We start from the raw sequence: 14618 nt of genomic DNA, 5'->3' as shown, positions 1-14618 counted from the left end.
TCTGATACAGCACACTGCGAAGAAATGTTATCGCCTCTTCTTGGCCTCTGACAGTAGGTAGCCACACCTCATCAGCACTCCTTGCCACCTGGGATGGTGGCAGTGTGCCTGCCTCTGCACAGACCATTGACACATCAGAAGCATCTTCTGTTTCCAGTTCTTCCATCTCAGCAGCATGCAATGAGCCAGTGACTTAACCCGATTTGCCGGATATCTGATGTGCTAGATTGTCAGAGTGCTGTTGTCTGCTAACTAAAATTAGGAATTAGTTGCATATTGTTGCCTCTGAATTGTGGAAATTGGGCCCTTCAGCCTTGATTTTTTTGGAAAAAAGGAAAACTAAAACCAAGCCACAACCAAACAAACCACAACCAGAAAAAAAAACCCAAACAAAAAAAAAAAACAAGAAACAACAACAAAAAAACAACCAACCAACCAAAAAACACAACAAAACAAACAAAAACAGAATTAAAAAAAAAACAAACTAACCCTGTGCCTTGCTTTGAAGCTTTTCTTTCCTACCAGGACTTGGCCAACACTGAGGTGTTTCAATGCTCACTAGGCCCTCACAGGTACAAGGACGAGATGTAATGCTTTTCTTGCATTAGCTGCTTTGGAGTACTGTGGTCTTAAGCCCTGAGGATCATGTGCTTAACTCTGCCATAATGTTAGTTATGAGGATTGAGTGATACTTGCCTACATTTTGCATAGCCTTTCAGTTTTATTGTCTGGTGGTGCAGTGTTTGCAGAGAAAAAAAATGGAATTAAATGTAAGTTATTGTTGCTCCTTCAATGTATTTCTTCGATGTACAGACTTTCAAAACTCCTCCTCCTAAACATGAAAATTTGTTAAATTGATCTGCCTTCATTGAAGGCTTTGATGGTTTATTTTAGAAGGTGTTCTCAAAACTGCCTTTACCAGTTGCTTTTCTCTAAAGTCCCCTTTTCTCTGATTTTCTCCTAGTAAGTCCATGGCCCTAAGGTTTATATTTGTCCTTGGGGCAGGGAGGAAAGACAAACACATCTGTGGTGTTTTGTGATATTCTTTCATGACAGGATTGATAGTTAAAGTGTTAGGATGGGAAGGCTTTTTGCCAGTTAGCTAATTGAGTTTAACGTAGTACTAAGAGAACTTAATGAGAAGAACCTCATAATACAGAGTTGAACCTGGAGCAGTCCCCCACTGGCTACAAACATGGTGTCTCTTGAGACTGCTGACCACAAGGATCTTCCTAAATGGTCAGAAATGTTTGCCTCATTTTGTTGTAGTGATACTGTTTGAACATAAAGGTAATTAGCTTTAAATTGCTAATTCTGTTGGATCTGAAAGGCAGCGGGTGTTTTTGCAGCAAGTGTATTTCAGTCTGCTCATGTTTGTTTTGCTTGTGTTTTTCAGTTACAAAAACTACACTTTTGTGACAGTCTTTGGAAACTTGCACCAGGCTCAGCTGGGTGGTGTCCCAGGGACCTTCCAACTAGTCTGCAGCTTCCTGAACATCAAACTCCCTGCGCCTGTCCCTGGTCTCCAGGTATGTCCATCACTTTTATCCAGTGAGCTAAAATAATAACACAAATCTGTTTGCTCCAGCACAGCCAGGAAACTAGTGCACCCTCCAGTGTTTTTTCTGTTGTTTAAACTGCAGGCTGTTTTTCTGAGCAGCCTGATCTAGTCGAAGATATCCCTGTTTACTGCACGAGGGTTGGACTAGATGAGCTTTAAAGGTCCTTTCCAACCCAAACTATTCTGTGATTCTCTGATTCCTCCTCCTGCATTTTTTCATTAGGAAAATGTAAGATAGGAGACAATCACTTTGAATTCAGAGCTACTCCTGAAGCAGGGTGGTACTCAGTAGTTTCAGTTCTAAATTCTAGAAATTATGGTCTCTTCTGGTGGTCTTTATAGAGATCAACATGCAAGTATTAAAATATGATGATTCAAAAAATATGATGATTCAAAAAATATGATGATTCAAAAAATATGATGATTCATAAAAGCAGTAACTTAGTCTCCCTGTTTTGTTTCAACTCTTTTTCTTTTTTTTTTTTATGCTTATTGTAAAATGCTGATACCAGTTACTGATGACTAAATATGTAATGAATTAATCTTAACTGTAGCCTGAGCCTTTAATTTGGGAATCTGCATAAAATCTTATTCATCTGCACATAGTAGAAAGTGCATAGCTGTGCACCTACAAAATTACCAGGTAGGCAGTCTGGGTTGAAAAAGTAAAGTTAAAAAAAAAATTGTAACATTGGAGACTGCATAGTTGAGTCTAGCTGTCCTTTTATTGCTTGCTGAGATCTGGGATTGGTTTGGTATCTCTCTGTTCCAGTACAAATGATTTTACTACCTCAGTGGTCTAATCCAAATCTGCTTCCTGGGTGGAGAGGATATTGTATGATCGTATGCTAGTTCTGGGCTTGTCAAAACTGTAATCTGGGTAAACAGAAGAGTGTTCCATCCTTTGTTGTAGGATGTGCACAGTTTTCACGGGACTTAAACCTCATGACCTCTGGCTTCTGTAAGAGAAACAGAATTTTTTACCAAAATCAGTGTGTCCATATAAGGTCAGAAATAATGAATGAGGCAAATAGTAAAAAAAAAATAATTAAAATATGCTGCTTTTGAAGAATGTTAATTATTTCTTACTCTATTTTCAGGATGGTGAGGTAGAAGGACGTCCTGTCTGGGCACTGATTTACTACTGCATGCGATGTGGAGATTTGACTGCAGCCATGCATGTGGTGAAACGGGCACAGCATCAGCTGGGAGAGTTTAAAACCTGGTTCCAGGAGTACATGCACAGTAAAGATAGAAGGTAACTGGGGACTAGGAGAAGTACTAGGAAAGATCTTTGTGAGTGGTGGGAATTGCTGTGGAGTAATGAAATAATCAGTGGCTTGGTAGAAAGAGAAGCAGCTCAGGTCTCTTCTGGTGGTGATAGATGCCTGGTGTTTATATTACCTATCTAAAGTGCATACAAGAAGTGTGAGTATTTTAATTTGTGGCTTTTTAGTCTAGAAATTTTCATAGAAAAAGAGTTGTTTTAAAATATGCAAAGATTTACATGTCAAAAATAATACAGTGGTGTAGTTTTGCTTTTTTACCATAGGATCTGCTCTGCATAACAGTAGGATTCTGCATACAGTAGATCAGGTTTAATCTACTGTCACAAATCCCGTGTCTTTTTATTTCCAACATGGCTTAATTTGGTTGAATTTCCTCTGGGGAATGCTTTTTCTGCGTGTATTTTCATGATAATGCTGCATGATAAAAGCAAGTAGTGTTTGTTAGGGGGCTTTAGAGGCATTCACTCTCACATTCTTGCAAGTAGTTGAGTCAGTGCAGCTTAAGATGTGCTCTGAACTCTGCTGTAGAGGTTTAGGTGATCTTTTTTATCTTTCCACTTGCAGTGAATTTCAGATCAGTGCCTGGTCAGCTATTGTATTATAACTCTGCTCCCATGTGTGAACATGGCATTGTGCTAAGGTGCTGGCTGAAACTGAGGGAAGCCAGAGGGTCCTGCTGAGTGCAAGGACATGAACTCATAATACCCCACCTCAGCCTACAATAGTTTCATTCATATGTGGGAAGCCCTTATCCTGCAACATGTTGAATGCATTGGCCTTTTTAGGTACGAAAATGTGAACAAGAAGATATCTGTGTGTCTTAGAGAGGGGAAAAAGGATCAAAGTGTCATTTACTGAGTGTATGCCATGCTATTCTATAAATTACCCTGGTTTGTAGAGAATATCTAGGAGTGCTCATTATAACAAGATTGTTCCAGAAACCTTAGGGAAGGCACTGTCCTTGTTTTCATTACAAACATTTTAATGATAAAGAGCATAATTGACTTATGTGGGTTTTATTACAGCTATCAAAAGGTACTCTTCCTGCAGATTTGACAGACAATGTGAGAAAAACAAGGTCTAGGAAAACACTTTGATTCAGTTCTAAAAAATTCTCTGCAAGAGGTACAAGAAATAGAATGACAAAGAACATTGTGACAGTATTCAGTATTTATTATTTTCTTTTTTTTTTATTATTATTATTTATTATTAAAGTGTCTCTCCTAAAAGACTTCATGGTACAACTACCTGCTCACTTTTTAGTTATTAACCCAAAGACTTTGTGAGCTCTTTTTTTGAAGTGATGAAGTAGCAGAGTCAGACTAAAATGGCTTGTCTACCACAATATTAACACACCCTAAAAAGGCTGTCATCTTTTTTTTTTTCCTGCAGTAGGTATTTGAAGATGATCCTCCATAACTTTAATTAGATATTTAAATTCACATGTGCAGAATCTTGACCTGCAGATATAAATAGAAGGTGCAAGAAATATAAGACGGTGCTTACTGTCATTCTGCCCTTTCTGTGCATGTGCACCTACTTACATTGGTTTGTGTCCAGTTTTCCTCATACAGGGAAAGATGGGTTTCATGTCTTTTCTATCCATGTGTTGGGTTTTTTTGACTCTTTTTCCCCTTAGACTGTCTCCTGCCACAGAAAATAAGCTGCGTCTTCACTACAGACGAGCTCTGAGAAATAACACGGACCCCTACAAAAGGGCTGTTTACTGTATTATTGGCCGTTGTGACATTACAGATAACCAGAGTGAAGTTGCTGATAAAACAGAAGATTATCTTTGGCTAAAAGTAAGTGTGGTGGTGGGGTTGTATTGCTGTTTGTTGGTTTTTGGGGTTTGCATCCTCAAGGAAAGAGAGATCTATCTGTCTGAGAATAAATGGCATTTAATGGGAAGGTGTTTTCCTCCTGTTCTTCGCTGTGAGGGCAGTCAGACATTGGAATAGGGTGCCCACAGAGGCTCTGGCTGCCCCATCCCTGGCAGTGTTCAAAGCCAGGATGGACGGGGCTTTGAGCAACTTGGTCTAGTGGGAGGTTTCCCTACCCATGGCAGGGGGTTGGAACTAGATAATCTTTAAGTCCCCTTCCAACCCGAACCATTCTGTGATTCTTTAAGAACAGGTGTAAATGGTATTGCATTTCTACAATGCTCTGCTGACCTACCTCCTTCTAGATGGGGTGTTCTGCATCAGTGTAATGCATCCAACTTGACCTTGGGGTGGTGAAGGGCTGGGAACCTGATTCTCAGGGTTGCTCTATTACCCTCTGTGCTCTCAGGTGTTAATTTGGGGACACTTGTCTTTTTGGAAGTGTCATGTTCTACATTTGACACTGATCTTTGTCAGCTGTTTTTACAAATAGTGTTAGCTTGATGCAGTGAGGATCCTTTTGAATTTTCCTTTCTGGTTGGATTATAGCTGAAATGTTGGGGTCCATTGGAAGTAGACGCTGTCAATATTTACTGCAGTACAAAGTCCTTATAGTTTTGGTGGGAGCATGAGAGGTACCGGTCAGTACCCATTTCTCCCCTTTATCTGAAAGAGCAAGTAGAATGAGGTATTTGTTAAGACTGGGTAAAAAAAAAGTAATGCTTTTAATTACTGCTTGCATATTCAGAGTCCCAGCATCAGAGTTTGATGGCATGGACAGATAGAGAAGGACCCTCTGGGTTATATCTGCATAGATTTCTGCTGTTGCTATGTTAGAGATCTTTACTTTCCAGCAATGGATCCACCTGATGTTGTGACTAGAAGTAGTTTCTACTCAGTTGGTCCAATCTTAGGAGGGGCTGCTGATGGAACAAATGTATTCTGAGTGCATACCTTGTGCAAGATGAAGTTGAAAGATCTGTGCTTATTTTTTTGGTTGACTTTTTTAGCTGAACCAGGTGTGTTTTGATGATGATGGTGCAAGTTCTCCACAAGACCGACTAACATTATCACAGTTCCAGAAGCAGCTTCTAGAAGACTATGGTAAGAAACCACAGAGGTGTGTTGCTTGGGGCTCTGCTTTTCCGCTTAGGGCTCTTTCCAAATTCTTGCTTCCCTAGAGCAATGGCAGACTTCAGGAGGACACGATGAATGAGTCCTGTCCCCAGCAATCCAGAGAGTGAATATTCATCTGTGAACAGCACTGCTGCTATTTGTACTTCATTTGTACTAAATTATAGATTGCCTTTTTTCTCACCATAAATATGCTAAGGTCTTCTAAGAAAACTTCCAACTTCTGAAATACAGAACAGGAAAGCAATCATTACCTAATGTAGGCATGTGTTTCCAATGCTTTTTCCGTGTGCGTCTTGTTCATTGTTTCCCTTACATTCAAGTAATTTTCTGGGGCCCCAAATCACAGTTCCTTCCACTTCAGAAAGTGTCCACAGCCCAACAGACTGTCTTTTCCCTTAATTGTCTTCCAACCAATCAAAATGAGCTCACTTGAACTATCCAAAACGTACAGAATTTGATTCTCCACACCTTCTACTTTGGAGTGTTGCTCACCCAGATAAAAAAGTGTGGAAAAGAAATAAAATAAGCTACCATTGGTGTTGCTGAATAGGAAAATCCAGGGGTGTAACCTTTTCTGTACCTCTTGGCATAAGTATAAATGAAGGCAAAAAGCTGTGGTCTTTAAACAGTTTATTGCATCTATCGAAGTTGATGTTCATTGTCTTAAAGAGCAAAGCAGCTTTTCTTATCTCTTTCACTTCCTGAATATGTCTTTATGCTGTGGTCTTTTGCAATCTATTTTCAATGAAACAGCTATAGGTAAGGCACCAGTGTGTGATTAGGTATTCACTTTTGTCTAGGGTGTTTATTTCAGTTGGCACTAAATAAACAATAATGATGTACTGTGACAGGAAACAACTCTGTCAATGATCTGTGATTGCAAAATCATTTTGACTTAAGGCTCTGTGTGTGTTTTGTGGTTTTTTTTTTCAGGTGAATCACATTTTGCAGTGAACCAGCAGCCTTTCCTCTACTTCCAAGTATTGTTCTTGACAGCACAGTTTGAAGCTGCAATTGCTTTTCTCTTCCGGATGGAGCGCTTGCGTTGTCATGCTGTTCATGTTGCTTTGGTCATGTTTGAGTTAAAATTGCTCCTGAAATCTTCTGGGCAGAGTGCACAGCTGTGTAAGTCCTGCACATTGACTTGACAATAAAGGAATATTTTCTGTGCCCTTGAGAGTACCATGTAGACACTGCAGGTCTGTATAATTGATCAAACAAGCAGTGTTTATCAGCACAGTCTCCTAAAAGTTAATGGTTTTAGTTGCATTAGAACTCTGGATCATGGCTCTGCCTTATTTCAGGTGAAGATCAGAGAAACATTTCCTGGCACTAGCTTCTTTAATGGTGTTGTTTCTGACATTGCAGTAAGCCACGAAGCTGGTGACCCTCCTGGTGTAAGGCGTCTGAATTTTGTGCGGCTCTTGATGCTTTACACCCGTAAGTTTGAATCAACAGATCCAAGGGAAGCCCTGCAGTATTTTTACTTTCTCAGGTAGGGGCTAATATGTGTCTCTAGATTTTCTCCTAGCTATTAAGAATGATTAAGCAGTACCTAAGAAGTCCTCTGAAACAGAAGTTCCTTCCTCCTTCCCTTTCTTTTGTAGGAATGAGAAGGACAGCCAAGGAGAGAACATGTTCTTGCGTTGCGTTAGTGAAATAGTAATTGAAAGCAGAGAGGTATGTTTGGCCATGTTTTGCCTTCCTCATTTAAACTGGCATTTGTTTCTTCATTGACATCTTTAGCAGGCAGGATAGCCTGAAATGGTTTTTACACTTTCTGCGTGATGCGGGTGTAGGTGATGGGAAATCTCACAATGACCATGTGATCAAGATACTTAGTAAGTTTCTCCTGTTGTTAATATACAGATAATGTTGACATCCATCACTGGTTTTTATTCATCCATGACTGCATCTTTGTACTTAGTAAATAGGTTGTGAAATATGTGCAGTTCATCCCTCTGTTTTTGTTCTTTTTTTTCTTACTTTACATCTGTGTGGACATAGTTTGATATGATTCTTGGAAAGTTGGAAAACGATGGGAGTAGAAAGGTGAGTTGACAATTTATATTTTACATATAAAGTAGAAACTGTGATTTCCAAGCTAGTCATGAGACTATCTTGCTTTTCTTTATTTTTCGCTAGCTAAAATATCACTGTGTTTGAATATGTACAAGTCCTCAAAGTATGAGATCCTTTTACAGAATAGTACAGATCTACAGAATAAGACTGAATTTCAGGTCAGGAACTGCAGGGCAAAGAGTGTCCCTACAGACAGCCAGTGTAACTAAAGAAACAGGTGGCATCAGGTAACTTCAGCGAGGTCTGAATTTCATTTTTATAGTATGAAATGGAATTCAGCACACATTAGTAAAAAGCAGTTACCAAAAATTGATTGCTTGTAAGTGGGTGGGAGATTATTCTGTTAACTGAGGTGTGTGTGTAAAAACTATCTATATGACATTATCCTCATTCACTTCAGAGGAGAAATGTATTACAGCCCGTTACAAATTCTTTTAGGGAAGGGAGCAAGCGCTAAAAGACCTCAGACGTAGCCACAACTGATCTGTCCTCTCTGTAGAGATGAGGGTGAATATTAGATCAAAGAGCAGCTGGTTTTAGTTGTGATGGATTTTACATCTGCTTTAAAAGCAGTAATCTAAAAGTAAAATGCAAGTTTACATGATCAGAAGAAAAGGAAGTTTTAAGATTTCATGTGAAGAGAGTGCATGCGAATGATTACAATTTTAGATAATCAGTAAAGGTTTCTAGTTTGCTGTGGCAATTTTGGAAGCTTTCTGTGTAAGGCACACTACAAAATTGTTTAAATCTTAATTTTAAGATTGGGGTTCATACTGCAAACATTATGACTGTCAGGAAAAAAAATAAATGGCGACACACACGCAAGCTGTTTTTGACAAGACTTTCTTTAAGATGTTTTTGTCCTGTCAGCTTAAATGCAGTGAGATTGCACACACGAGAGCATGGTAACTCAGTCATCTTTACAAATATCTTTTCATTTTACAGTTTTTGTAAGATAGTTTTTAGATTAGATCGTTAGTGCTGAATCCAGTTTTCTTTATTTTACTCATTTCCCTTTTAATGTAACTGTATTTTTGTGTTCCTGTAGTATGAAAACAGCAATCTTAGTTAAGAAAATAAATTCTTCTAGTCTTATTTTTACATCCTCAACTACAGTAAAATCCTTCCCAGATATCCTTGACTCTTTCCCTCTTTTCATTCTACTTGTGTTTATTATTTCTTTTAAAATTCTTGAAACCCTTTCATTTGTCCATGTAAGATTTCACTTACAACGTGTCTTGCCAGTATACACAAACAGCATCCCTGGAGACCCTGGCACATTATATTCTGAAGTCTTTTGTGTTTTCTTCGCCTCTGTAATGTGTCATCAGCAATTAAAGTAATTTAGAATTTAACCTGTTATCTGGGTCATTTTGAATGAATGAAAATCTGCAGATGTCTCAGTGCTGACTCTGTTTTGGAGGAAGTCTCTCTCACTAGAGCTCTTTCTATTTTTAACGTGTCCCTTTTGCATGTTCCCATGGAAATGTAAAAGTCATTCTAATCATAATCCAACATGTAAAATATTCATTGCCATGACAGAGTATTTAGGAGGTTTTAGACATTCTGATTTCTCTTCTTTTTGTCTCGCGTCTTTAGCCTGGAGTGATAGACAAGTTTACAAGTGACACAAAACCCATTATCAATAAAGTTGCTTCTGCAGCAGAAAATAAAGGATTGTTTGAAGAAGCTGCAAAACTGTATGACCTTGCAAAGGTAAATATCTTGTGTGCTACCCTAAATATCTACCTGGTTCACCTCTTTTTTTTTTCCAAACATTCTCCCTGTGATTAGGAGGTTAAATTTAATCTCTAAGATTGAATTGCCTTTATCCCTTCTCTGGCAGTGTTCCAGCTTGGATGGGGCTTGGAGCAACCTGGTCTAGTGGAAGGTGTCCCTGCCCATTGCAGGGAGTTGGATCTGGATGAGCTTTGAAGTCCCTTTCAACCCAAACCATTCTAGGATTCTATAATTCAAGCAGATTATTTCTGCTGCTGTTAAAGCAGAGCCATTGGCTAAATGGAGCAGGGTTTTGATAAGTAAACCCAGATGGCTTGCTCTCCAACCCATTCTGATTTAAGACATCCTGGTTCTTGATCAGTGTGGCTTTTTGAAGAGTTTACCTCAGGCATGATTTTATCCTGGCTAGTGAAGTTGTTTATCTGGAGTGTGCTCTTCCAATTTCATAGATGTTGAATTGAAATCTAAAATAGTTGGACTTTATATTGAGTACTCATGTTTCCTTTTAAAATATATTTGAAATTAAAATGGATGGAACCATAGCCACTGTTTTAGAGAAAAATTAGGGGAAAATGCTTTTCCACGTGGGCCTGCACAATTATGTTGCTCACAGCTAATATGATCTTGCCCCTTTATGGGAGGGGGGCATCTCTGAGCTTGCACTAGGCACTGCTGCATGAGACCTTTCTGCTTCTTCAGTGAGATTAAAACACTAAGTCCCATTGTACTCCTTTTATCTGTGTGTAACTTTGATACCAACAGAACCCTGACAAAGTTCTAGAATTGATGAACAAGCTCCTCAGTCCCGTCATTCCCCAGATCAGCACCCCCCAATCAAACAAGGAGCGGTTGAAGAACATGGCCCATTCAATTGCTGAGAGGTAAGAGAAGGTGGGGGTATTAGTTCCTGACTTTTTCTGCTGCCAGGACAGTGGCAGCCACAGCTATGTATTCAGGAAGACAAGAAAAGAGGTCGGAATTTATCCTGTCCTGCTCATTACAGCTTGTAGTATTGAAACCAGAAACATAATCTTCAGGGGAAGGGCAGGTAAATGTGGCAAGAAGCTTTACCTGTAGGTGAATCAGGAAAAGAGAATTGCAGGATTGCCAGCTGGAAACATAGTCTATTAAGGAGCAATAAATACAGTGAATTGTATGGTTTAGATTATTTTTAAAGTAAAATACTGTAACAGTTGCAGAATCATGGCATACAGTTCACTTGTTTGAAATAGTATTAAGAAAGAGCTATAATATTCTGAGTTGTAACAGCAGAGTGGTGAGTTCAGTAGCTGAAATGCTGCTTTAATGAAAGATAAAAGGAACGTTTAAGCTGAGGTGAGTGTATGGCTAATGTAACCGTGGGCCTCATTTCCACAACCCTTCATAGCACTTCAGGAAAGTGCTATGTGGTGTTTAGAAAAGAGAGAGAAGTGACCAAAAGGAATGTTTCCTGCAGTGTCCCTGTGCTAATTATGATATGTGTTTGAGAAACATCAGTGCTGAAGATTCATTAGCAGCTAGAAGCCTAAGAATAACCTGCTTCTGAAAGGATGTAATTGTGAAATATCTTTGGGATTTTTAAAATCATCATCTTTTGGTGCAGTGACTGCCATGGATAATTCCTATATTTTACTAGAGCAAAATGTGGATACCTGTGAGAAGTGTCTTACAGTTTCTCCTCAACCACTGTGGTGTGAGAGAATAAAATAAACCAAGCATGCTTGTTGGCCCTTGGAAATTAGGAAAGCAAATACAGAAATGTATTGATTTCTGTCAAAGGCATTTGTCATTCTTTTGACAAGTGGCATTTGTCAGTCACTTCTTCACTCAGCCCTTGGTTCATTTAGTCAGGCTGCTGACTGAGTGAAAAGTGGTGCCATATGGACTTAGTGAGAGCCTCATTTGGTAGCAGACATTAAACCTGTGGCTTGAGGTTAAGCATCAGCAAAGGCTGTAATGGGCTTTGTTTTGCTACTTGCTTTGATCTGGATGAGAGAGCTGAATATGACTGTTCAATAATGCCACTTTACAGCTGCAAACCTTCATGATTGCAAAGCTGAAATGATTCCGATTAGCTCATGTTCTTGCCAATTAAATGCAATACAGGGCTCTGTACTGACAGCACTGTAGCAGTGCAGCTTTCCTTCTGTGATGATTTTGGAGCAGGGGAGACACCCAACAGAAAAGGCCAAGAAACTCCTTTTCTTCCTCCTCTGTGTGCTTGACCACTCTTGCTATTACCTTGAGAAAGGAGCTTCTTGCTGACTTTGTGCTATGAGGAGTAAGAGCAGACAGCCCTCCATTTCATTGCCTAGCAAGTGCAGCTCGAGAGAGCAGGCAGAAGCGTCTAATCTAGTTTTAAGTCTTAACTTCCTGCCTGAAGCAGATAGTTCTACTATTGTCTACTATAAACTATGTAAATATGTTAAATATGCTTGTACAGTGCTTACTTTGCAGGTCTGTGATTCCTGTCACTGTTTTCCTCATGAATAGGGGAAGTGTAAACATTTAAAAGGAAGCAAAAGTCAGATTAGGTGGAAAACTGAATTGAATAAAAGTATTTTTAAAAAGTCACAGCCTGTGAAAATTCTGCCTCCTGGTTAAGGAACTTTAAGGCTGTCCTTTATTAGATGCCTTCTGTCCTTGTGCTGTATGTCTCTGCTTCCAGGAATTGCACAAGCACATTTATAAATGTTGCCATTTCGAACAGTAAAATTGTAAACCAATTTCTTTCAGGTACAAAGCTCAGGGGATAAGTGCAAAGAAATCCGTTGACTCCACGTTCTACCTTCTGCTAGACTTAATCACATTTTTTGATGAATATCACGCTGGTCATGTTGACAGGGCCTTTGATGTAAGTTTCAAGATTTCTGTTTGAAGTGCAGCCTTCCTAATGCCCTTGAAAGCCCAGAATGTCTCAAATAAAATCACTTAAAAGAAAAAAAAACTGTATTTAATGAGTTAGAAAGTGATGCAGTGCTATAGGAATCTAAAAAATGTGTTTCTCTCCAGTTGCTTGACAATCAGAAAGATCTTTCTGAAGCTGATTTGTAGATACTGAACAAAATATTCCTGCTGCTCAGCAAAGTGAGGAGATAGTAAACAACAATTAAATTATTTCTCTTAAATGTAATCATAAACATTTCATTAACACTTCAAAACCATACTTTATTAATGTATGGTACATAGAACATTGATTATTTCCTCTGATTCCTGCATTTCTTTTTGAAGATTATTGAACGCCTAAAGCTTGTACCTCTTAGCCAAGATTGTGTAGAGGAGAGAGTTGCTGCCTTCCGGAATTTCAGTGATGAAGTAAGTAATGTCTCATGGTTTTAGCTTCCAAAAGCCTTTTGCTTTGTTAAAAGAATCTTAAAACCTTGTCAGCCTTGTCATCTCATTATTCTTATGCTTTAGCAGGGACACAGGATAGAATTATTTTGTGTTCATACAAGTTGGCTTTCAACTTTCAGTAGAATTCCCAACGCAGAAATCCTGTCTCCATTTGGGAGAACACATCTGCAAATCTGAATCTCTCTAAACTTGCTGAGTTTGATTCAAGAATTTGGCATATTGAAAACTTTCAACTGTGCTGCTGAGTTAGTTTTCTGTGCTCTTAATGGTCACCAAGCATTTGTAGGGTCTGTTTCCTTCCCCCCAAATTCGAGGAAATTGTGTATCTGGGTATTAGCAGATGTCTCAAAACTCTGCATAACTTTTTTTACTAGGTGATGCAGTCACAGCAGGGGTAACTATTAAATGTATGGATGTTCTATAAGTAAACGTCAACCATAGTTAATGCTTGGTTTTCTGATGTATAGCAGAGGTAATGATTCTGTCAACCTGCTCTTCATTGCAATGTGTCTATTTTTCTGCTTCCTTGTGTAGATCAGACACAACTTATCTGAGGTCCTGCTTGCAACTATGAATATTTTATTCACCCAGTATAAGAGGATGAAAGGCACAAGTCCAGCCACTCCTACCAGACCCCAACGGGTAATGGAAGACAGAGATTCGGTAAGATTGTAATCCTCATTGTCTTAACAATTTTTCCTACTTCCTTTTTTCCCTGATTTCAAGGGATTTGACTTCAAATAAATGTGACTCTCTAATGGTCTTGAATTTTGACTTTCCCAGTTACTTAGTCTTTGCCTACTCAGCCTGCTTGGTTACTTGCGAAAGAGTAGTCTCAAAACTAACTTTGTGTAAAGAAAGAATATTGCTTTAAACGGCAGTGAGCTAAATAAGATACATTGTACTGTATATCCATCTCCTAGCAAGAGAAAACAAGTGTTCAGTTTGCTTCTTGGTGGGATCTTAAATGGTTAACTGATGTGAAGAGTGCAGTGTCTCTATGATGGTCAGTGTTGCTGCCTTGAGAACTGAGCTGCTTTTTTTCCAGAAGGTAGTTTCCACTTCTTTCACTTGAGTTAGTCCCTTGTTCGTGCATAACTGATTTGTGGTGGAAAGGCTTCTTTGATTACTCTTCTTGGCTTGCTTCTGTAGTGATGTGGGCTGGTATTTTCAGCATGTCCTCAGGCAGTACACGCAGATGCTCAAGTACAATCACTTGGGGAATGGCTGTAGCAGTTTGCCTGTGTTGTTCTGCTGCCTCTGCAGCTTCCTGGTACAATGGTGTGTGGTCCAGCTGCTGGTTTAAGTGGCTGACAATGGTGAGTTTGATGTCACTAGTGCTAGAGTTGGTGCTGAAGCATCTCCCCCACCCACTGATGGGAACCTATGCCTTCAGCAAGGCTTAAAATTGGTGTCACTTAAAGGGTACAGTCAGAGTTGCAGACAGCGACCTGTCAACATGCTGTGTTGAGCAGAATGGTTCTCAGCTTAGCTGTCCTCAGGTTTGGACTTGCAGCTCTTGTTCAGTTGAAGCTGCCACAGGCACTTGAACACCAGTGCCAAACCTCTCAT

General features: G+C 39.3%; 1 protein-coding gene across 2 annotated transcripts in view; it reads left to right on the top strand.

Annotated features, from left to right (window-relative positions):
• Positions 1-14618, top strand: part of NUP93 (nucleoporin 93) — a 32164-nt gene that overhangs the window by 13336 nt on the left and 4210 nt on the right. For both annotated transcript variants that reach the window (XM_057414486.1, XM_057414497.1), the window contains exons 6-18: positions 1397-1529; positions 2662-2819; positions 4490-4655; positions 5744-5837; positions 6804-6995; positions 7239-7365; positions 7478-7550; positions 7878-7922; positions 9552-9668; positions 10455-10573; positions 12429-12546; positions 12924-13007; positions 13581-13709. In XM_057414486.1, coding sequence (XP_057270469.1) covers positions 1397-1529; positions 2662-2819; positions 4490-4655; positions 5744-5837; positions 6804-6995; positions 7239-7365; positions 7478-7550; positions 7878-7922; positions 9552-9668; positions 10455-10573; positions 12429-12546; positions 12924-13007; positions 13581-13709 — 1555 coding nt within the window. The remainder of the gene's footprint in view (positions 1-1396; positions 1530-2661; positions 2820-4489; positions 4656-5743; positions 5838-6803; positions 6996-7238; positions 7366-7477; positions 7551-7877; positions 7923-9551; positions 9669-10454; positions 10574-12428; positions 12547-12923; positions 13008-13580; positions 13710-14618) is intronic.

Source organism: Pezoporus wallicus, unplaced genomic scaffold (assembly GCF_028554395.1).
Source record: "Pezoporus wallicus isolate ANWC-B61680 ecotype Strahan unplaced genomic scaffold, APGP_CSIRO_Pwel_v1 contig_854, whole genome shotgun sequence".
Lineage (NCBI taxonomy): Eukaryota > Metazoa > Chordata > Aves > Psittaciformes > Psittacidae > Pezoporus > Pezoporus wallicus.
The sequence above is the reverse complement of the archived record's forward strand: the minus strand, read 5'-3'. Positions and strand labels throughout refer to the sequence as shown.